Raw genomic sequence first — 24,752 nt, forward strand, 5'->3', positions numbered from 1 at the left:
CAAAAGATTAAGGATTAGATTCTGTAGGTTTTGATTTATTTCAAATTGATCTGTTGAAAAAATTTACCTCCTTTGGAAAAATAAAGAGGGTTTCTTTTATCAATATACTAGAGGCCTGATGCACAAAATTCATGCATGGAGCGGGGGACAGTGTCCCTCAGCCCTGCCTGCACCCTCTCCAATCTGGGACCCCCTAGGGGGATGCCTGACTGCCTGTTTAGGCCCGATCCCTGGTGGTTTAGGCCTGATCGCCACTAACCGCCTCTGCCTTGGCCCTGCCACATGGGTTTGTCCAGAAGGATGTCTGGAAGGTCATCTGGAAGATGTCCTGTCTAATTAGCATATTACCCTTTTATTAGTATAGATTGTTGTCACTCTTATTTCTCTTGAAGGTAATATCTTGAGAGGCCGATAAAGTCCAGCTATTTTCAGATGTATATCCTCTGCTTAGGAACACAGAGCTATAGTAGTCTATGTATAAATCACTTTCTTTCTAATAGTACTTATTTTCCTTCTATTGTGAACTGTTTCATGATTAAGAATATATATATAAAACATGTATGTAAGGAATAAAGTAAAATTAATTCATATACATCAGCCATTCAGCTTGAGAAATAGAATGTTACCAAATGACACTGAAGTCCTGTGTATACCCTTCTCCAATTATAACTCCTTTACTACTTTTCCTAACATGAGTTTACTGCTGTTCAGTATAGTTTTTAATTCTATAATATATGTAATTAACATGATATATATTCTTATGAGAATTGTTTTTCATATAATCTTGTTTTTTTTTAATTCTTCTATGTAGGTATAGTTTATTTTTTATTTCTGTAAGTAGTTCAGTGTGTGAAATTGTCATAGTTTATTCTCTTGTTGATGGAGCATTTGGTATGCTATTATGAGTACTAATAGGGTGTAATAATACCTGTCATATAGAGTTTGGGTATGGCTTACAGGAAATAATGTCATAAAATGCTTAGTAGGCTGTGTGATATCTAATTAGTGTTCAGTAATTGTCAGCTCTTATTATTATTAAATCTGCAGAAGTCAATATAGCTATCATATGTGTAGATTTTTTAAAAAAATCCTCACCCAAGAATATTTTTTCATTGATTTTTAGAGCAAGAAGGGAACATTGATGTGAAAGAGAAACAATGATCTGTTGCCTCCTATATGTGCTGTGGGGGATTGAACCCACAACCTAGATATGTTTCCTGATTGGGAATTAAACTTGCAATTTTCAGGTGTAGGGGATAATGCTCCAACCAATTGAGCCACCCAGCCAAGGCTTAGACAATTTACTTTTAAAGCAGTTATTGATATAGCTGTTTAGTATCTTACACATTTATTACTGTTTTCTACTTGTTGCCCTTGTTCTTCTGGTTTTGTCTTGCACTCTTTCTGCCTTTTGTAGTTTTTAAAATTTATTTTTTTTAATTATTATTATTTTTAATGTCTTTATTGTTCAGATTGTTACAATTGTTCCTCTTTTTTCCCTCCATAGCTCCCCTCCACCAGGGTCCTACCTCACTCTCTGCCCTTTTCCCACCCTCCACTGTCCTCATCCATAGGTGTACAATTTTTGTTTAGTCTCTTTCCGCACCCCACCCCCCTTCTCCTTGAGAATCATCAGTCCATTCCCTTTCTATACCTCTGATTCTATTATATTCACTAGTTAATACTGTTCATCAGATTTTTTAATTCCCTTGATTTTTAGATTCACTTGTTGATTGTTATGTATTTGTTGTTCATAATTATTTTCTTTATCATCATCTTCTTAAGGAATACTTTTCAGCATTTCATATAATTCTGGTTTGGTGGTGATAAACTCCTTTAGCTTTTTTATTTTTATTTGTGAAGCTCTTTATCTGGTCTTCAATTCTGAATGATAGCTTTGCTGGGTAGAGTAATCTTGGTTGTAGGTTCTTGCTATTCATCACTATGAATATTTCTTGCCAATCCCATCTGGCCTGCATGGTTTCTGTTGAGAAATCAGCTGACAATCATATGGGTGCTCCCTTGTAGGTAACTAACTGTTTCTCTTGCTGCTTTTAATATTCTCTCTTTGTCTTTTGCTCTTGGCATTTTAATTATGATGTGTCTTGGTGTGGTCCTCTTTGGATTCCTTTTGTTTTGGGTTCTGTGCGCTTCCTGGACTTGTAAACCTATTTCTTTCACCAGGTGGGAGAAGTTTTCTGTCACTATTTCTTCCAATAGGTTTTCAGTATCTTGCTCTCTCTCTTCTCCTGGGACCCCATAATTGTGATGTTGTTTCTCTTGAAGTTGTCCCAGAGGCTTCTTACACTACCTTCAACTTTCTGGATTTCTCTTCTCTTCTTACCTCTGCAGAGGAATGTCCTTTGCCTCTTTGTATTCCAAACCTTTGACTTGTTTCTTGCGATCTTCTGGTCTGTTTTTAGGTCTCTGTAGAATATTTTTTATTATATTTCAGTCAGTGTATGCTTAATTTCTAGTTGATCCCTTTTCATATCCTCATAGGTCTCGTTTAATTTATCAGCCTTTTCTAGGAAATTCTTGAAAAACCTTATAACTGTGGTTTTGAACTCTATATCTATTCTTTTGCTTTCCTCCATTTCCTTCATTTGTGGCCTGCCTCTTTGTCTTTGCATTTTAGCTGCTTCTCTGAGTTGATGGAGTATCTTTGCATGCTAGATGTTCTAGCAGGACCCAGTAGCTCAGCCTCCCCAATTACCTGAGGTGGACAGACATGATGCAGCCCTTTGTGGGCTGTGTGTGCAGTCTTGTTGTAGTTAAGCCTTGCTTGTTGTTGGTATCACTGGGGAGAGTTTTATCTCCAAGCCAATTGGCTGTGAGGATCAGCAGTGTCTCAGCTATTGATAGGAGGGCTTCTGTGCTCAACTTGGATGGGGCGGAGTCTTGGGGTGGCACAGACAAGTTTTTGTTTCCCGTCAGCCCCACCCTAAGAGGGTCCTGTTCGCCGAGACCTGCAGCTATGGCTGCTGGCCATGCGCACCTCTGAGAGAGTTTTGCCTGCTCCCTGACAGTCCAATTTCTATCTGACTGGAGGTGGCTATCAGTGTAATAGAGAGGTTTTGTTTTTCTCCCGAACAAGAAAGCTAGCCGCACGTTAGCTGCCCACCCTCTCCGCGCGCTGCCAGTAAGCCAGCAGTGTATTTGGCGGCTGCCCTTTCTGCACGCACAGATCTCTGCACCTCCACAGCTCCTGAGGCTCAGCATCCTTTCTCTTCACTTCCTACTTGGTAGAGCTTCCACTCAGTCAGCCTTCTGGTGGTTCTGGACGATGTTTGCTCTGTTTTCCAGTTGTACTTTTAAAATTGTGCGGTAGGCTACATTTAGATGTTTACCTTATGCTGCCATCTTGGTTTTCGGAAACACAATTCTATAGTCCAGTTCAAGCACGGCAGCAATATTCACTTGTTAGCTGTGTCGGCGCCAGGGTTGTGGAAGCTGTGAACAACAAGAGAGACTAGCTATGCAGACCTGTGCGCAGGAAACCTATATTCACTATGTAGTTGTGGGGTAAATTTAGAATTATTCCAAAATAAAAAATTTTGTTTTTAAAAATGTAATTAACAACTCTGGCCAATTATGTTCAGTGGTAAGAGCATCAGCCCAAGGACTGGTTTTTTATTTTTAATTTTTAAAAATATATATTTTTTATTGATTTCAAAGAGGAAGAGAGAGGGAGAGAATGATAGAAAGATCAATGATGAGAGAATTATTGATCAGCTGCCTCCTGAACATCCTCTATTGGAGATCAAGCCTGCAACCTGGGCTTGTGCTCTTAACCAGAATCAAACCTGGGACCTTTCGGACTGCAGGCCAATGCTCTTTCAAGTGAGCTAAACTGGCTAGGGCTCTTTGTGGTTTTAATTGAGCATTTTATGATTACATTTTCTCTCATTTTTTAGGATGTCAGTTATATACATATTTCCTACATTTTCAATGATTGCCTTAGAATTTGTATCACATACCTACGACTACATCAATTTCAAATAACACTGTACCACACTCACTTCACAGGTAGTGTGCTATCTTCTAATAAAATAATCCTAATTCTTCCTGTCATTCATTTTATACACTCACACACACACACACGCACACACGCACGCATGCACACACATGTACGTGTACCGTATTTTCCGGTGTATAAGACGACTCCCTAATTTTACAGTTAAAATATAGGTTTAGGCCTATATTCGCTGTATAAGACTACCCCCCACTTCAAAAAAAAGACTTACTTTGCCGTCAAGATCTGCAGGTAATTTTTGTGCAATTTTGGTCTTTTGCCCCCAGTTTTCGGTTGACATTTTTTCGTTTCAAAAGCTGTCTTATACGCCGGAAAATATGGTTCATACATGCATACATAGCAATGTTTCAAACTATTTTTTTGAATCAGCTTGGTTTTGTTTTTTTTACCTTCAGTTATTCTTACTTTGATGTTCTTTCTTTCTTTATGTAGATCTGAGTTTTTGACATATTTTTCTCAGTTAAGTTTTTCTGTTAATATTTTGTTGCATCTACTGACATAAATTTCCTCAATTTTAATTTGTCTAAGAAAGTCTTATTTCTCTTTCAGTTTGAAGGGTATAGAATTCTAAGTTGGTGGGATTTTTCTCTCTCAACATTTTAAATCCTTTATTGTTTTCTTGCTTGCATGATGTCTATAGAAAAGTTAAATGTAATTTTTTTTTGCTTTTTCTGTAGGTAAAGTGTTTTATCTCTCTGGCTTATTTTAAGATATTTTTTTTGTTTGTTTGCTTTTCTTTACTTTGAAAATGTTATGTCTAGGTATAGTATTTCTGGTTTTGTGGGAGAGGGAGTGTTTTTCTTTGTTTTGGGCGGGTTTTTTGTTTTCTTTTTGGCATTTTTGTTGTTAATGTATTAATATCTTGTCCTGTAGTCCTTTGATGTTTTGGTCTGGGTTTTTCTTTCTTTTGCATTTTAGTTTTGGAGGTTTCTCTTGAACTATCCTGAAGCTCAAAATTCTAGCCTTGGCCATGTGCAGTCTACTAAAGAATCTATCAAAGCATTCTTCATTTCTGTTAGTGTTTTTTTTTTATCTCTAGTATTTCTTTTTCATTCTTCCTTAGGATTTAGTCTTCTGCTTACATCGTGTTTGTGTTCTTGCACAAACATGCTTGCTCTCTCTTCAGGTTTCTTTCTTTCTTTTTTTCTTTCTTTCTTTCTTTCTTTGTAGTATGTTGTATTGTATAGTCTGTAGCTGGTATATTAAATAAAAAATATTCAGATTATAATCTCTTGAATGTAGGCACATACTACCCAGATGGGATAGGCAGGTAGCTTTCTCAGCATCAGAGCTTCCACTTTGAGGAACTGAAAAATCTCCAAGGTTATTTTGATTAAAGGCATAGTTTTAATACAGTTACACAAAGAAATTAGTGTCACAAGAGTTATTACTTACAAATCTCAGAAGCCTGGGTGAGTGGACAGGTTGAGGGATGAACAGTCTGCCTCAAGAGCAGGGTAGCAAGCACTAACTACTTATAAGATGGTTGAATGGCCGTCAGTGACTTTTCACACACTCAGTTCCAAGTGGTTATTTTTAAAGGTGGCTTGGAAAAAGCAAAGAGGGAATTTCTGACAGGAATCCTAAATTCAGGGCTTTATCTAACTATATGCTCTGGGTGTGAACAGGGTTGTCATACTGTAAAATATCTAGGCAGCAACTCAAAATAGCTGTTTTCTCATCACAATTGACCCTGTGATGCCTAGGCATTAGTGTTTAGGGAAAATCAAGGGCACTGTCTAGATGGTGCAGATATCAACAGCCACTGGCAGAGCTTTGGTCACCTAGCATATGAAACATTTGAGTAAAGCAAAAATGCCAATCAAGAACATCAATAGATAAATGATAGTTTGAAATTCTATTCATAACCATCCCCTCATTTATTGGGGTGCAGCCAAGAAAATAAATCAAGGCCCATGGAAAAGGTAGGTATTTGATTTAAAAACTTGGGTGAGATTATGGAATATTGGTACCTGTTGGGCCACCTTTTGTAGATCTATTTTGTCCAGAATTATTATTATAGATGCAGCAGGTGATATAGAACATATACCTCTTTCCTTGACCAATAAATAACTTAAAGCTAAATGGTTATCCAAATCCATCTGCACTAAAAAATCATGTTTCCCTGGCTGGTGTGCCTTTTAAGTAGGAGCTTTGTCTCATACAATGAAAGGTCACGGGCTTGATTCCCAGACAGGGCACATACCCTAGGTTTTGAACTCGATCCCTGGCCCTGGTCATAGTTTGTGTGGGAGGCAGCCAATTAATGTTTCTCATTTCTCTCATTTCCCCTCAACTCTCTATTTCCCTCCATCCCTCACTTCCTACCCCTTTCTCTAAAAAATCAGTGGAAAATGTCCTTGGGTGAGGATTTTTGAAAAAATGAATGGTATAAAAAATGTTATTGCATTGTGCTTTGGTGTACAGCTTAATATTTTCAGCCAATGTAGTTGACAGGTTGGTGTTTGCCTTAATAATTTGTTCTTATGTATCTGTTGTGGTGATGTGTAATCCAGTTCCTGTGAGGGATAGTAGCAGACCTACTTCCAAACATAATGGGGATGAATACCACATGCTCTTTATGTGAAGGGCAGAATAAGAAATGGACTGAGGGTCCTGTTTAGTGATTTATGTAAGCCCCAGAGAGACTAAAGTACATTGGTATGAACATATAGAACTCTATGGGGTTGGCAAAGAGGTTGAGGGGAAGAGAAGTACACATGTGAGAAACCACGAATGTATAATGGACCCAGGGTGCTAGACACAGAGGTCACTAACTGTGTGATTGGGGAAACTGATATAATTTTGGGTTCCTCCTGGGTGACTGGGCTGTGAGGCTCAATACTGCAGGGGTTGTGCTCCTTGGGATAAGGCATAGGTCATATTCTTTCTTGTGTTGGTGCGTGGGCAGATATGGAGGATTATAAAGGGCACGTGGGGGTTCCTGCTATGTCTTGCCATGTTCCTGGTATGGCAAGTGTACTGCATGGAAGCAGTTGAGTATTTGGACAAGCTGCAAAGTTACATGGGGTGCCTTCTGTTGGGCAGATGGGGGCAGTGTTAAAAAAATCAGTCAAGTAGACCAGCGTTTTTCAACCGCTGTTCCGCGGCACACTAGTGTGCCACGAGATGTTGCCTGGTGTGCCGTAGGTGCAGACAAGAATTTTATAATTTTTCACTATTTTGTTTACTTAATATTTCATAATAAAGTAATTATAAAATACTTTCTTTGTGTTTATTTGATTCCTATTCAAGAGAATTACTTTATATATAGTCAATATAGGCACAGAGTTAAATTTTTTAACATTTTCTAATGGTGGTGTGCCTCGTGATTTTTTTCATGAAACAAGTGTGCCTTTGCCCAAAAAAAGGTTGAAAAACACTGAAGTAGACTACTAACTTGGGTAAAAGATTTTGTTGACCCTGATAACATTCCCAACAATTACAGTGGTCCCAAAAAATGAGCTATGGTTTTAGCCCATTGTATAAAAATATTAGGCTCACTGAAGTCATACCTTGACACAAGGTTTGAAGAGTAAAAGAAAAATAAGGACTATTTGGGGGCTTGAATGGGAGGATTGTAGAGCTCTGAAGGGTGACAGTGGAAAAGGGTTTCCTTGGAGTAGTGTAGTCAGGTGACCCTGTGGATATGATTCTGGAGGATATGTGTGAAGGTCCTGTGGTGATGGTAGCATCTGCAGCTGGGGGGATGGTTCCTCCAAACAGAAATTCACTAATCCCACCCCAGTAGGATGTATAATGTGGACCAATCTGATGGGTATGGTGAGAGTGAGCAACTAAGTGAATTGCTTTAAAGGAGCCCCGCTAAGGTTCTGAGACTCAACACATATCTAGATCTTCTAAAGCTCAAAGATCAGTGAAGAGCAGCCTAGCAGTCATAGTACCACCTCACTCAGCATGCCTATAGTGATAAGCGGGCCTTGAAGTAAACATACTTAATTCTGCAAAATGCCACTCAAGGGGAATGTGAATAGGGGATTTAGATAAACAGCATTTAGTTCAACAAGTCCTATTCAGTCTTTGCCATCATCAGCTGCTGTATGTTCCTTGGCGTCATCTATGTGGTAGTGAAAGGTTGTGGAGGTAGCATTCAGGATGAAGTTTTTTCCTGTGGTTGTGTGGGCTTGGTTGTTGTCATCTCTCAGATTGTCTGTCATGTCCTGCGCTGTCATGTGCTGGGGCGTTGTCATTATCAGTGTTGTTGCAAGTGGAGGGAGCTACCCCAGGGTGTTGCTCCTCCAGGTAACCACCAAGGAGGGGAACTGAGGGCCCAAGGGGCCTAAGAGAGTTGCATAGATTTGGGATGCCTCAATTGGGATTTGCTTGCACCATTGGGAGTATCGACTAGTCACACAGATTCTCAGTACATTTGGAGTGCACCTTGTAAATAATTAGGTAGTGCTGTTCTCCAAGGCATAGGAGGGTTCCATCCATAAATAGTAAAGATTAGGGGCACATGTGTAGCTTTGGCTTAAAGAAAATCCATATATGTGTGTGTGTGTGTGTGTGTGTGTGTGTGTGTGTGTGTGTGTATACTATATATATATATATATATATATATATATATATACACACATATATATGAACTAGGTGGCGTCATGACCGAACTGGCAGCCAATCACCATGAAGTGCATGAAGCACCTCTTGGGTCCCCCATCCCTTGAGCCGCTCACTATGAGGTGGTGCTGGTGCCGGGGTGGGACTGGAGTCTGTTGAGTGGAGGTGGCGGGCTACTTCAAGGAGCAGTCACCCAGGCAACAGTGAGTTTTGTGAAGCAGTCGTGGGGCCGGGGAGCCTTGCAGAAGGAGAGCTCTGCATAGAACAGAGGTGCCTTCAGGTGTTTGAGGGGGAAAAGGCCTTTGCCCTAAAGCCACACAACTCCAGTTTCTCCTATCCCCTGAATCTGCCTGGACTTCTGAGAAAGTCCATACTATGGGCCCAGGCTGGTTGCCGCCAGCTGATTCTTGCTCAGGGTGCCAGTGGAGCAGGAGAGAGCCACAAGGAATTGGATGGTAGGGCTAGTCCTCGATTCGGGAAAGATGGCATCCATCTGTGGACAGTATGGGAGAGGAACTCAGGGAGGGACCTTGGTGGCTGTTCTTTCAGCCTTCTCCCTGAAGCCACACAACCCAGTGTCTCTCTGTATGACTTCTCTCTGTATCATTCTAGAGTGTCCAGAGCGAGTATCTGTGAATGAGATTTGTGCCTTGGCCCTTAAGTCTGGGATTTTAGCAGACTTCTGTCCCTGTAATCCCCACTGGTTTTCACTGCCAGGTGTTATGTCCTCTTTGAGCTCTTGTCCTCCAGGCTGGGGAACATGGCGTGCTGTTGAGACCCCTTGCTCCTTTCGGAAAGATCTTTGCAGCTGAGATATCCCTCTGGATTCTCAACCGCCACATGTGGATGCAGGGCTAGTCCTTTTCATGTCTCTGCCCTTCTTGCTAGTCTTGATGTGGCTTCTCTATAAATCCTTGGTTATAAAACTTCTGTTCATCTAGTCTTCAGTAGGTTATTCAGGTTTATTTTTCTATGATTAAATTGTAATTCTGATTTGGTCCTGGGAAAAGGTGAGTGTAGCTTCTACCTGCTCTACCACCATCTTATAACTTATCTAAAGTGTTAGTTTTGTCCAGCTGGTATTCAATTAACTTACTGGTTTTCTAAAAAAAAAAAAAAAAAAAAAAAAAAAAAAAAAGTTTTTTAAATATCTTTAGATTCACATGCAGTAACAAGAAATAATATGGAAGGTCACTTTTACCTTTTACCCAGTTTCTACCAATGGTAACATCTTGCAAATCTGTAATAACATATTACAATCAGGATATTGGCAGCGACATAATCAAGATACCTAACATTTATATCAACATAAAGTGACCTTTTTGTTGCCCTCTAATAACTACATCCATTTTTTCCTTGTAGTCATTAATTTTGTCTGTATTTTTATAATTTTGTCACTTCAAGAATGTCATAAATGTGAAATTATATGTATTTGCATTTTGGTATTAGCATTTTTCACTGGGCATAATTCTCTGGAGAATATTTAGGTTGTTAAATGTATCACTAGTCTGTTCCTTGTTATTGCTGTGTAGTATTCCATGGTATGGATGTAATAGTTGGTTTAAATATTAACCTATTGAATGAAATGGTTGTTTTCAATTTGGGGCTATTACAAATAAAGCTGCTATAAATATGTAGAGATTTTTGGTGAATGTAAGTCAAAGATTTGTCTTTCAAGTCTTTGACTTGATTCTTGCAATCCTCTAGTCTGCTGTTGGATGAATGTCAAGAAGTTCTATTGCTTGGTCATATGGTAGTTGTATGTTGAGTTTTTTGAGAAACTGTCACACCATTTTCTAGGGTGATTGTACCATTTTACATTCCTACCAGTAATGTTGTGAGTCTATTACTCCACAGCCTCACATGCATTTTTTTTTTAATTTAGCCTTTTTGATAGGTTTGTAGTGGTATCTCATTGTGGTTTTAATTTGTGTGTGTGTGTGTGTGTGTGTGTTTTTTAATAATTATTGTTCAGGTTATTACAGTTGTTCCTCTTTTTTCCTCTCTCCCTTCCACCTGGTTCCCACCCTACCCTCTGCCCTTATCCCCTGCCCACTGTCCTCATCCATATGTATACAATTTTTGTCCAGTCTCTTCCCGCACTCCCCTTCCCCCCCCCCCCGAGAATTGTTAGTCCACTCCCCATTCTATGCCCCTGATTCTATTATATTCACCAGTTTATTCTGTCCATAAGATTTTTTATTCACTTGATTTTTAGATTCACTTGTTGATAGATATGTATTTGTTCATAATTTTTATTTTTACCTTTTTCTTCTTTTTTCTCTTCTTAAAGAATATCTTTCAGCATTTCATATAATACTATTTGGCGGTGATGAACTCCTTTAGCTTTTTTTAATCTGTGAAGCTCTTTATCTGACCTTCAATTCTGAATGATAACTTTGCTGGGTAGAGTAATCTTGGTTGTAGGTTCTTGCTATTCATCACTATGAATATTTCCTGCCTCTCCCATCTGGCCTGCATAGTTTCTGTTGAAAAATCAGCTGACAATCATATGGGTGCTCCCTTGTAGGTAACTGTTTTTCTCTTGCTGCTTTTAATATTCTCTCTTTGTCTTTTGTTTTTGGCATTTTATTATAATATGTCTTGGTGTGGTCCTCTTTGGATTCCTTATGTTTTGGGTTCTGTGTGCTTCCTGGACTTGTAAGCCTATTTCTTTTGCCAGGTGGGAGAAGTTTTCTGTCATTATTTTTTCAAATAGGTTTTCAGTATCTTGTTCTCTCTCTTCTTCTGCCACCCCTATAATTCAGATGTTGGTACTCTTGAAGTTGTCCCAGAAGCTCCTTACACTATCTTCAAATTTTTGGATTCTTTTTTCTTTTTGCTTTTCCAGTTAGGTGCTTTTTGCTTCTTTGTCTTTCAGATCTTTGACTTGATTCTTGCAATCCTCTAATCTGCTGTTGGATCTCTGTATATTATTTTTTATTTCCGTCAATGTATGTTTAATTTCTAGTTGGTTCTTTTTCGTATCCTCAAGGGTCTCGCTAAATTTATCTGCCTTTTCTAGAAAATTCTTGAATAACCTTATAACTGTGGTATTGAACTCTATATCCATTCGTTTGTTTTCCTCCATTTCTTTCATTTGTGACCTGTTTCTTTGTCTCCACATTTTGGCTGCTCCCCTGAGTTGATAGAGTGGCTTTATGTGCTAGGTGTCCTAGCAGGGTCCAGTGGCTCAGCCTCCCCAGTACCTGAGATGAGCACTCTTGGTGCACCCATTTGTGGGCTGTGTGCACAGTCTTGTTGTAGTTAACCTGTTAACCGAGCGGGACCTATAAATAAATACGCCAAATGTAAACAATATCAGGAACGGGTAGGACATATGAATACGTCCTTGAAATATATGTTGCGCCCCAAGAGGGATGGTATATATTTTTTGTAATCTTTTTTTTAAAAAATATTTTATTGATTTTTTACAGAGAGGAAGGAAAGGGGAGGGATAGAGAGTTAGAAATATCGATGAGATGAGAGAGAAACATCGATCAGCTGCCTCTTGCACCCCCCCCCCACTGGGGATGTGCCGGCAACCAAGGTACATGCCCTTGACCGGAATCAAACCTGGGACCTTTCAGTCCGCAGACCGGGCTCTACCACTGAGCCAAACCGGTTTCAGCTATTTTTTGTAATCTTTATCATTATTTGTAAAATTTATAATTTTTTAATTCGACGTGTCCATTTTTTTTTTGTCGGTATTCTTTTCTATTTTTTTTGTAATTTTGTATTTTCCTTTGTGCTTTATATATATAAATAAATGAAATATATATATATATATATATATATATATATATATATATATATATATATATATATATTTCATTTATTTTCATTAAGTATAAATAAATAAAATAATATGAAATTACGTCCTCTGGGCATGACGTACTGACACGTCCTAGTGAAAGAGTACACGCCCGTTACAGGTTGCGTCATTAAAAAGGGAACTCCCCAGTTAACAGGTTAAGCCTTGATTATTTTTGGTATTACTAGGAGTGTTTGACCTCCAGTCCATTTGACTGTGAGGATCAACTGTGTCTATGCCGGGAGAACTTCTGTGTTAGAGACACTCTTATGAGATAAGACTTGCAAAAGCTTCTCTGCTCAGCTTGGATGGGGCCGAATCTCAGGGCAGAGCAGACAGTAATGGCTTCCTTTCAGCACTTCCCTAAGAGGCCTCTGAGAAAGAGCTGCTTTTGAGTTTTGAGTTTTTCCTGCTGCCAGAGAGTCCAGTTTCTTCCTGAATGAGTTTGGGTCCCCAGAGTGTCGCCCGGAATTGGAGTTCAGAGTTGTCGGGAGCTTTTGTCTCCCCCCCGATTGAGAAAGCCAATCACATACTCAATTGCCAGCTCTCTCCGGGTGCGTTCCTCTGTACCTCTGCTTTCTGCAGCTCCTCTGAGTCTCAGTGTGCTTTTATCTTTCCTGATAGTCCAGTTTCTCCCCGAATGAGTCTGGATCTCCAGAGTCTTGCCCTGAACTGGAGTTCAGAGCTGTCAGGAGCTTTTGTCTCCCTCCCAATTGAGAAAGCCAACAGTGTACTCAGTTGCCAGCCCTCTCCGTGCGTGTGCTTCTGTACCTCTGCCTTCTGCAGCTCCTCGGAGTCTCAGTGTGCTTTTCTCTTTCATTCTAGTTGTAGAATTTCCACTCAACCAGCCTTCCTGTGGTTCTGGATGATGTCTGTTTTGTCTTTTAGTTATAGTTTTGAAATTGTTGTGTGAGGCAGCAGTTTAGGTATTTATCTATGCTGCCATCTTGTTTTCTCTAATCTGTGTTTTCTTAATGATTAATGATTTTGAATATCTCTTCATGTCCTTTTGTTAGTGAGATGTATATGATTATTTGACCCATTTTTCTGATTGAATTGCGTGTGGGTTTTGTAACTGTTAAGTTTTGAGAGTTCTTTGTATATGTTAGATACAGTCTTCTATTGGATATGAGACTTGCAAATATTTTCTTCCAGTTGGTAGCTGGGAGAGAGGGGGGCTACTCATTACTACTCTACTGCTCACTGGAAATGGAAATCCAGTCTTCCTGTGTGGTCTCCACTGACACCACAGGAGAGGTAGTTTATGACCAGTCAGCAGGACTCCTACTTGGCCATCTCTAATACTTCTTGGCTTGGTGGTGCTTCATTGTTGATTTGGAAGGGTTGAAGTCTATGCTTCTCACTTAGACTTTTTGCACACACACACCCTTTTTTTCCTGTAGTTTTTGCTTGAAATCAGTTTTTTGTCTAAAAGTTTTTAATTGCCACTCAAGGATATGTCTGTTTTGTTTTGTTTTGTTTTGTTTTGTTTTTATTGATTTGAAAGAGAGAGAGAAATGGAGGGAGGATGGAAAGGAGGGAAGAATGAAACAGGAGAGGGAAGGAGAGGGAGAGAGAGAAGAGCACATTAGTTGAAAGAGAAACATCAATCGATTGCCTCCATATGTGCTTTGGCCAGGAATCAAACCCACAATCTTTTTGGTGTATGGAATGACACTCAACCAACTGAGCCACCTAATCAGGGCAAAGTTTTCTGTCTTATTAGACTTCACTTTACTGTTTTTTGTTGTTGTTGTTGTTGTTGTTTTGTGGGGGGTTTTTTTGTATGTTTTTTTTTTTTTTTTAGCTAATGAAAGTAGGTTTTTGTTAGAGCTTCTGTATGTGCCCTTTGTTCCTATTTTGCTGGCTTCTTCAGATCCAAATCTGGGATATATCAGGTAAAAAAGAAAACCCAGGGATTTCACTACCATGTCATTCCTGAGGTCCCAATGTCTTTAGCCAACCTGCCTTCTTTTCTATAGTTTCCAGATTCTTCTTAAGTTTGTTTTATGTATAATATCCAGGATTTTTAATTGTGGACTTAGCAAGTAGAATAGGGCAAAGCACATCCACTCCACTGTGTCGGAAGTGGCAGCATATTTTTAAATGTTGAGCTTTTTAAAATATATTTTTATTGATTTCAGAGAGGAAGGGAGAGGGAGAGGGAGATAGAAACATCAATGATGAGAGAATCATTGATCAGCTGCCCCCTATAGACCCTCTACTGGGGATTTGAGCCTGCAACCAAGCATGTGCATTGACTAGGAATCAAACCGTGATCTCATGATTCATAGGTCGATGTTCAACCACTGAGCCATGCCAGCCAGGCTAAAACATTTTTATATGAAGCCAAATGTTCCTATATCATCAAGTAGAATGGCGAGGTAAATGCAGACATCTCAAAGAAAATTTATATTTATGGTAGCATTATGCATTGATATTAACCAGAAAGAGGTATTAGTTCTTTTTCCTATTGTAATTGGTAAAATATTAGGGTATAGGCTAAGCTTCTTAACAAAGAAATCCCAAAATACAATGGCTCAAATAAGGTAAAATTTTATTTTCTTATGTGATAGTCCAGGGTACAAACAGGAGCAAGCTCCTTCAGGTTATCCAAGGACCCAAGCTGGGTGGGCAGCTGTATCATCTTTTTATATGGCTTTCAAGATTGTTCTAGAGAGCACCTATTTCAGTTGGCAATAGTAATGGTGATAGTAGTAATAGGTGGATGTGGAGGTTGAGAACTTGATTTTTTAAGGACAGGAAGCAAAATTTGTACTTAATTCTTTTGCTCATATTCCATTTGTCTAAACTTAGTCTTATGGTCACACCTAGCTTCAAAGGAAGCTGGAAATACCTGCGTCTTGGTGGCCTTTGACTAATCAATGTTGGGATATATTGTTAACTACAAGAAAAAAAGTGAGAATACTGGGGGACAGCAGTAGTTTTTGCTTTTGTTATTTCAGTGAAAAAATTTTAGAAGAAATTAACTGCATGATCATGGGCAATTTTATTCTATAATTAATTGTCTTATTCTTACGTTTTTACCTGTTTTATTGTAAAAGATCAGCAAAGTGATTTTTGTATAACTATTTGGACTACTTCAAGTAAAATCTTTTTTTTTTCCTAGGGTTTACGGAGTCCACGGGGAATAGGATGCCAGCCAGAAGCTGTCTGTAGTCATATTATTATTGAGAGCCATGAAAAAGGATGTTTCAGGACTCTTACTCCCAAACAACCACAGTTGGACAGCCATCCCTGTGTCTTCAGATCACCTGAACCCTTAGAAATTATCAGAGGACACCGGAACCCATCTTCATGGAGAAACAGGCACATCAACCTTTCCAAATCACTAGACCAGAGAAACACCCGTTTAAAAGTTTGGAATTCCTTGCAGTTACAAAGTTGTTCCCCAATTCAAAACTTTACAACTGATGACTTCAGAATTAACAAGGGTTTTCGAATGCCATTCCATGAAAACATGGACCCTTGGATGTCAGATTTAATAGAACCTACTTATGTGCTACCTGAAGAAATGGATTGTCATTCTTCATCACAAATGCTGTCCCCAGAATCCATGAAAAAGTTTACTACCTCCATCACTTTTTCATCTCACCGACATTCTAAATGCTTTTCAGATTCCTCTGTTCTTAAGGTTGGTGTTACTGAAGATAGCCAGTGTACTGGAGCATCTGTAGGGGTATTTAATTCTCATTTCACTGAAGAGCAAAATCCTCTTAGAAATTTAAAACACAATACCTCTTCCCCTTCATCATTTAAAATTAGCCATTCCACACCAGGAGTAAAAGAGAAGAATATAACTGTAACTCCAAATTCTCCACCCATATCTCTTGAACAGCCTGAGCTCCGCAAAGTCCCACATGCAGATCACTATGTAAGAAAACCTCCTCCTCCCCCTCCTCCCCCCCCTCCCCCTCCCCCTCCTCCTCCCCCTCCCCCTCCCCCTCCCCTTCCTCCTTTTTCTTCCCCTCCTCCTCCACATCAGCATTATGTAGCTCCAAATCTTCCTTGTCACATTTTTCTTGAAAACCGAGAACTCTTTGAACAAAGCAAAACCCCACAGGTAGATCATCAGATGAGAGAAAAACACTCTCCCTTTCCTCAAGGTCAGATTTATATAGCTCCAGACCTTCCTTCTGCTATATTTCTTGAACAGCGTCAGCTCTTTGAACAAAGCAGAGGCCCTGATACAGATCACCACATGCAAAAACAATATTCCCCCCTTCCTCAAGGTCAGGATTATGTAGTAGAAAACAAGGATCAACAAAAGCCTAAATCATACGTATCTAATATAAAAATTGAAACTAATAAAATCAGTGATGTGGTCTCCCCATCAGCACCAAGTCAAAATACGTTAGTAAGATCTCCATCTACTCCACCTTCAAACAAAAAAGTACTTTCTTTTGTTCGTATAACTCTTTCTCCCAAGACTTCCTCCAAGTTGGATAGTGGAACCTTAGATAAAAGTTTAATTTCATTGGATCCGGCTTCTAAAACAGCTGTATCTTCAAGATCATTGGAACCAACCTCCAAATTACTGACCAGTAAACTTAGAGTATATGATCAAGAACCTTTAGGTTCTCTAGGACCTAAATCTTCACCGGACTTTGAAGTCATACAGTCTCTTCCAGATAGTAATATTATTTCTCAGGACTTGAAAACCATACATTTTCAGAATAGCCAGATAGTAATCTCAAGGCAAACACAAGTGAACTTTTCAGATTTGGAAGAATATTCCAATCCAGAAAGGACTCCAGTATCTGCAGATCGGTGAGTCTCTTTGTGATAACAAGCAAGCTGGTGGAATTTGTCATAACGGGTTTTAAATATTTAAGCAAATGTAAGGTTTTCTTTGTTGTTGTTGTTGTTGTTGTTGTTTTGGGGGGAGCAGTATGATTCTCTTAGGGCAGATTATATCAATTCTACTGGAAGTCTTTCAAGAGATAAATATCCAAGTAAGAGGACATCTGAAAGTAATATGTTTATACTTTCAAAGGGCTTTTGATAAGACTTGGCTTCAAGTATTCAAAACATTGAATTATTTTGAGAAGACTCTGATCATGCAGTGGCACAAGTTAACCAGTTCCTTACTGATTGTGTTGAAGAAATGCTGAAGACCAGGCTTTGGGAGGGGATGCATGCACATGCTCCCTCTCCTGCATGTGTGCTCTCTCCTTCTTTTTCCCTCTCTTCATTTCCATTTTATGATTCCCTTCAAATATTTAGTATTTACAATGTAAAAAGGTAATTTTTCAGTGGAAAATTCTGGCAAACATCACTTTAGCTAAGTAATTAAGGTTTAACCTTACCAGTAATGCAAATCCAACATACTGTACTCTCTGATGTGATGCCCTACTTCACAGTGTATTGCAGGAAAGGAAAACCAGCTCAGGGATAAATGCATGAGATCAATATTATTCAGCCTAAATTTAAGACTGTCAATTCAATTTTACATTAGTCTCTCACAAGAGACTCCTAACATTCTGTTATTGCTAAACAAAACTACCCTTTGTATTTAATGTTTTCATCTATGACATGAGAAGGCAACATGTCATAGTGAAAAGCACTGGCCTTGGAAAGGAGGAAGGGGAAAAAATGTTTTTTCAACATCCACATGTTATTCTTGGCAATGAGGAACTTATATATGTTACCTCATTTAATACTCATGATAACCCTATGAGTTGATGGTGGTATCCATATTTACTCTCTGGGAAACTGAAGCATTGACATTGCTACTTTGTCAGCAAACAGCATTTTCTCAAATAATGCTTATTATAAGCAACAGATGGGGCGTTCACATATTTAATCAAAGCAAGAGTTTGTTTATCACATGATATTGTTTCTCCAAACTTTGAGCCATACTTCTAGCTCTTCTACTAAATATCTTCTTGGATAAGTCATTTAATATTTTTGCCACTCATATGTCCAAATGAAATGACTAAAAGTTAGTGATTGAGAATTGAATTGGAGCAAAGCAAACAAGGTGAATCTCTAGTTTCAATGTTATAAATAGTAGGATATTGTAGAAATCAATATTGATCATTATTTTTGAAAAATGTTTAGAAATTAAAAGATTGACAAGTTTATGTATAATATTTAAACTCATCAAAATGATAAAATGCTTAGTTATTGGAGCTGAGTTTCTTGAATGAGAAAATTATAGATAATTATAAATATGAATTGATAATGCCATTTGTTCAGAATATACTAAATGCTAGTGGTTGCCTATATTATTTTTTTATTCAGTATAATCAGAGATAGATAGTATTATCTCAATTTATAGATTTTAAAAGCCTAATACTTAAACAAATTAAATTAAATGTTTTGCCTCAAATCACATGACCATTAAGTGTTGGAGGTGGCATTTGAACCTAGGGGTGTCTGACTCCAGTGTCCATAAATAATTCAAACTGTACATATTCATAACATTTGTGTGCATATACAATCATCCACCACATAACATTTAGGTCAGTGATGGGTTGCATATATGACAGTGGTCCTACAAGATTATAATGACCATTAAGTGTTGAAGTGGCATTTTACTAATTTTTTAGTTTAAAATTTTTTTATTACTTAATGACTTCTATGACTCCAAAGGATTTGCCAAAGATAAAGAGGTTGCAAAAATCAAGAAGGTTGTAGCTGAGATGACAAACAACTGTAACCTGGATGTGGATAAGGATGACATTGGAGAGTGCCTAGATGTGGTTCTTGAGGAATTGACTAATGTGGAGTTGTTGGAACTAGAGCAAGAATACATAGCTGAGGAAGAGGCCAAGAGAAAAGGAAACTGCAGAAGAAAAAGAAGAGGAACCCCCAAGAAAATTCACAGTAAAGGTTTTAGCAGAAACTTTTGCAGACCTCAACAAGCTCCTTAAAACTTTTGAAAACATGGGCCTCAACACTGAAGGGTTTTCATCAATTGAGAGGAATGTTCATTGTGCATTATCTACCTACAAGCAAATAAATAAATAATCAACCAAGCAAACCACCATGGACATATTTCAAGCAGGTCCTTCATGAGGTATTTCAAAAGAAGGCATTATCATAAGAGATGACAGCTCCGTGTGTGTTATTTATTATCCCTAAAGACCTCCCAGTGGGACAAGATTTAAAGGTGGAAGACAATGATATTGATCATTCTGACCCTGTGGAGGCCCAGGCTAATGTGTGTGTTTATGTCTTAGTTTTTAACAAAAAGTTTTAAAAGTAAAAAAATACTTTAAAAGTTTTAAATAGCTTATAGAATAATAATATGAGGAAAAACTATTTTTTTGCAGCTATACAAAGTGTTTAATAGCTGTGTTAAAAATGTTAAAGTAAAAAATGTTACAGTAAGCTAAGGTTAATTTATTATTGAAGAAAAAGGTTTTAAAAATAAATTTAGTGTAGTTTAGGTTTATAGTGTGAATAAAGTCTATAGTACTTACATAATATTCTGGGCCTCCACATTTGCTTACCACTTAAGTGTCCTGTACAGGTGTGTACCATTTTAAATCTTTTACACCATATTTTTACTGTGCCTTTTCTACATTTAGTCATGTTTAGGCCCACAAATACTTAGCATTTTGTTACAGTTGCCTATAGTATTTAATACAGTAAAGGAGAAATGGGCTGTACATAGAGCGTAGGTATGTATACCATCTAGGTTTGTTTAAGTGCATTCTGTGATATTCATACAACGACCAAATTGTCTAAGGATGCATTTCTGAGAATGTGTCTCCGTCATTAGGCAAGGCATGACTGTGTGTTTAAACTTTTTTATTCTGAGATAATTTTCAACTTAAAAAGAAGTTGCAAAAAACAGTAGTTTCTGTATTGATTTGTAACATACTACCCTGAAATATAGCAGCTTAACACAATATTATTCCAAAGTTTCTGTGGGGTCTGAAATCTAGGCATGGCTTAGCTGGGTGCTTCTGGCTCAGGGTCCTTCACAAGGTTGCAAATAAGTCTTTTTTTTTTTTTTTAAATATATTTTATTGATTTTTCACAGAGAGGAAGAGAGAGAGGGATAGAGAGTTATAAACATCGATGAGAGAGAATCATCGATCAGCTGCCTCCTGCACACCCCCCACTGGGGATGTGCCCGCAACCAAGGTACATGCCCTTGACCGGAATCAAACCCGGGACCTTTCAGTCTGCAGGCCGACGCTCTATCCACTGAGCCAAACCGGTCCCAGCAAATAAGTCTTTTTTTTTTTTTACATTTTTAAAAATTAAATTATCAGGATCCCTCACAAGGTATTGGCTATAGCTATGGTCTAATCTCAGCTGTACTTGACTGAGGATACGCTTCCAAGCTTGCTCACATAGCTGTTGGCTAGAGGCATGAGTTCCTCTATATGGCAGCTCCATTGTAATAGCTAAATTTCCTTCAGAGTGAGCAAAGCAAGTAAGAGTACTAGAGAGGGTTTCAGGACAAAAGCCACAGTCTTTTTTTTTTTTACATTTTTTAAAATTAAATTATTACCTGTGTACATATTTTAACATTGCCCCCCCCCCCCCCGCCCCAATACATACCCTCCCTCCCCAGAGTTTTGTTTCCATTGGTTGTACTTATATGCATGTATACAAGTCCTTCGGTTTATCTATTATCTCCCCCAGATCTCCCTACCCACCCTGCTGTAATTTGACAGTCTGCTTGTTGCTTTACTATCTCCATATCTATAAAAGCCACAGTCTTTATGTAACCAATCTTGGAAGTGAATTTCACCACTTTGCCACATTGTTTGATAGAAATAAATCACTATTTTCATCCCATTCTGAAGGGTTAGGTATTACACAAGATGATGAATACCAGGAGGCAGAGATCATTAGGGAATATCTTAGAGGTTGGCAATATGCCCTTTACAAAAATTTCCCCTTATATTAACCATAAAGCATTTACCAAAACTAAGAAGTTATCCTTCATATAAAATTATAACTAAAATATAGATAGTTTGGAATTTCACCTGGTTTTTCCACAAATGAACCTTCTCTGTTTCAGATCCAATCTAATCCCACCTTGCATTGTAGATTTCATATCTTCTTCATTTCCTTCAATCTGTGGCAGTTTTCTCAGTCTTATTTTTTATCACCTTGACACTTTGAAGAGAATTAATTAGTTACATTTGAGAAAGTTTTTCAATTTGTCTGTTTCATGTCTCAAGATTAGGTTTTGAGGTTAGGCATTTTTAAAGCATCTCATCAGGGAACACATATTAACATGCATTACTGGTGATGTTAAACTTGTGTGTGTGTGTGTGTGTGTGTATGAGTGTGTGTGTGTGTGTGTGTGTGTGTGTGTGTGATGTTAACTTGATTACTTAGCTAAAGTGGTGCCTACCAATATTCTCTACTGTTCTACATATTTATAAATTCCCTTACAGGAATGAAACACTCACAATTGTTATTGATGCTTGGTTTATTTCATTATGTGAAATATAGAACAACACAAATATATACATAAAAGGTGTATGTATGTATGTATGTATGTCTCCATATGTATATGAACATGCTACACATTTTAATAATAATGCTCATTATTTCCTGCAGTTCTGTACTTCTGTACTTTTGGATTGTTTTACTTTAGCCTAAAAAAATTTATTTTGGTATTTCTTGAGGTCTGGAGATCAGTGCCCTTCTTTTTTATTTATTTGTATTTTATTTTTAAAATAGATTCCAATTTTCTCTTGAAATTTATTTTATATTTTTACCTATTATCACCATCTTTTGCTCTTTTAATATATTAATAATCATTTAAAAATCCTTCCGTGCTAACGTCAGTATCTCACTATCCTGTAAATCAATTTTTTCTGTTTTTTCACTCTCAATTTTTACTTTTTCCTGCCTCACAAATTTTACAATTTTTGATTGTACGATTCACATTGTGAATAAAAATTTTTTTTATAGAGACTGAAAATGCTATTACTTTGCAACAGAGAAGATTTTCCCTTTTCTCTGTTCATTTCAGGAATTTTACTAGGGCAGAGCTGCGTTGTACTACCTATGATTGTTAATAATTTGTTTGGATTTTTATTTAAAGCTGACAAGTCTTTGATTCTTCGATAATTAAATATAGTGAGATACCATAATTCAGACTTTCAAATGTTTGAATTCAGCTCTTTAGATTCACAACCCTTGCAACTTTATAGTGTGGCAAATATAAGGGGAAAATAGCTATGTATTTTTGTGGTTACATTTTCTTTTTGGAAACATCTCATAAGCATTCAAAAGATGACAAGTGATTGCACTGTTTTCTTACTCAGCCTGCTTCTTGAGGGTGGCACTGGATTTTTTTTATTGCTAGTTTTGTAGATCTCTGAATTCCTCACCTTGAAAGTTCTCCCATCTCAGGCGTGTTATTTAGCTTCCTGCCTTATTCAGATTCGAAATCTGGCAAATAGGAGAAGGAGGAGGAGGAGGAGGAGGAGGAGGAGGAGGAGGAGGAGGAGGAGGAGGAGGAGGAGGCCTGTTGGTTATAGGTTCCTCTATCTAATGGGATTTGGTTTGTTAGTGCCTTCACTGTGCAAGAGAATTTCACTCTACTTTTTTGGCTCTGTTCCCCATCCTCCCATACCATCCTGATACTAAGGAAATGTCCTGTGGTGGAAATCAGCTTGGTATTCTGTTAGATTTCATTCTTTCTTGTAGCCCATGGGTTCATCAAAACTTACGGTGATTTCTCTTTCCAATGGAGTATATCTCCCTATACCAGGGGTGGGGAACCTTTTTTCTGCCAAGGCCATTTGGATATTTATAACATCATTCTTTGGCCATACAAAATTGTCATTAAAAATCAGCCTGCTATATTAGGTCAAACATTTAATTAACTCATCACTAATGCTTTGACAGGGCCAGACCAAATGATTTCACAGGTCTTTTGCAGCCTGCAGTTCCCTACCCCTGACCTATACCAAACTCCTGCCCATAATTTCTAAGATGTCCCTCTACCATATCCTATATAATAAGAACCTAATATGCTAAGTGTCTGATTGGCCATTCAGCCAATCAAAGCATAATCCTATATGATAAAACCCTAATATGCAAATCAACCAAATGGAAGAACGACTGGTCGCTATGATACAGACACTCAACGCAGGATCTGCCCCCTGATGGTCAGTGTGCTCCCACAGGGGGAGCGCCACTCAGCCAAAAGCCAGGCTCATGGCTGGCGAGTGCAGAGGCAGTGGTAGGAGAGGCCGCAGGCGGGAAGTAAGGAGTGAGGAGCCCTGGACTGCTAGAGGGATGTCTGACTGCCGGCCCAATCCCCTAGGCCGGCAGGTGGACATCTCCCAAGGGGTCCAGGGTTGTGAGAGGGTGCAGGCTGGGCTGAGGGACCACCCCAATCCAGTGCTCAAATTTCATACATCAGGCCTCTATTCTAATAAGGTACCGGTAAGGTCACTCAACTGCTCGTTATGATGTGCACTGATTACCAGGGAACAGACTCTCTGGTAGGTTAGCTTGCTCCAGTAGGTTAGTTCCAACTAGTAGGTTAGTCCGCCCTATCAGGACTATGCGAGACGGGCCAAACAGTCCCTCCCACAGTCCCTCCCAGCTCGCCAACCTCCCTCATCCCTCCCCAGCCCAGTTGTGCACCGGTGGGGTCCTTCGGCCCGTACTGTGTCCTCTCACAATCCAGGACCCCTCGGGGGATGTCGGGGAGCCAGTTTCGACCTGATCCCACAGGCCAGGCCAAGGGACCCCACTGGTGCATGAATTCACGCACTGGGCCTCTAATTAATTGATATTGTTCCCTGATTGCTCCCATAGCTCTCTAATTTTTTTAGTATGATTTCTATAATTTATTCAACTTTGTTTATTACATCAGGAATGATGGCCTGTGGTTACCTACATCTTACCTAGAAGTGGTACCAATTTTAGATCACCTTTAAGTTCTCTCTGTTATATATTAATAGTACCTTACTTAGAATCCTTATATTTTTTATCATACTTATGAGGTATTTTATGTTTTTGACAATATTATGTATGGTATGATTTTTTAGCTTTCAACTTTATAACTTTTTTTAATTAAATCTTTATTGTTGAAAGTATTACATGTCCCTTTGTGTGCCCCCTCCCCCCCCCGCCACCATTGACCCCTTCTAGCCCACCCCAGCTTTCACAACCCTATTGTCTGTGTCCATGGGTTATGCATATATGCATACAAGTTCTTTGCTTGATTTCTTCCCACCCACCCATAATTTTATAACTTCTGGTACTAAAAAATATAGTGTATTTTTAAAATTTGATTTCATACCTGACAGCTTTTTTTAAATATATTTTTGTTGATTTCAAAGAGGAAGGGGGAGGAAGGAG

General features: G+C 38.5%; 1 protein-coding gene across 1 annotated transcript in view; it reads left to right on the plus strand.

Annotated features, from left to right (window-relative positions):
• ALMS1 (ALMS1 centrosome and basal body associated protein) overlaps positions 1–24,752 on the plus strand; it is a 135,452-nt gene that overhangs the window by 58,615 nt on the left and 52,085 nt on the right. The window contains exon 12 of the mRNA XM_084901261.1: positions 15,559–17,219. Coding sequence (XP_084757387.1) covers positions 15,559–17,219 — 1,661 coding nt within the window. The remainder of the gene's footprint in view (positions 1–15,558; positions 17,220–24,752) is intronic.

The sequence above is a fragment of the Pipistrellus hanaki genome (genome assembly GCF_964339955.1).
Source record: "Pipistrellus hanaki genome assembly, chromosome: 12".
Taxonomy (NCBI): Eukaryota; Metazoa; Chordata; class Mammalia; order Chiroptera; family Vespertilionidae; genus Pipistrellus; species Pipistrellus hanaki.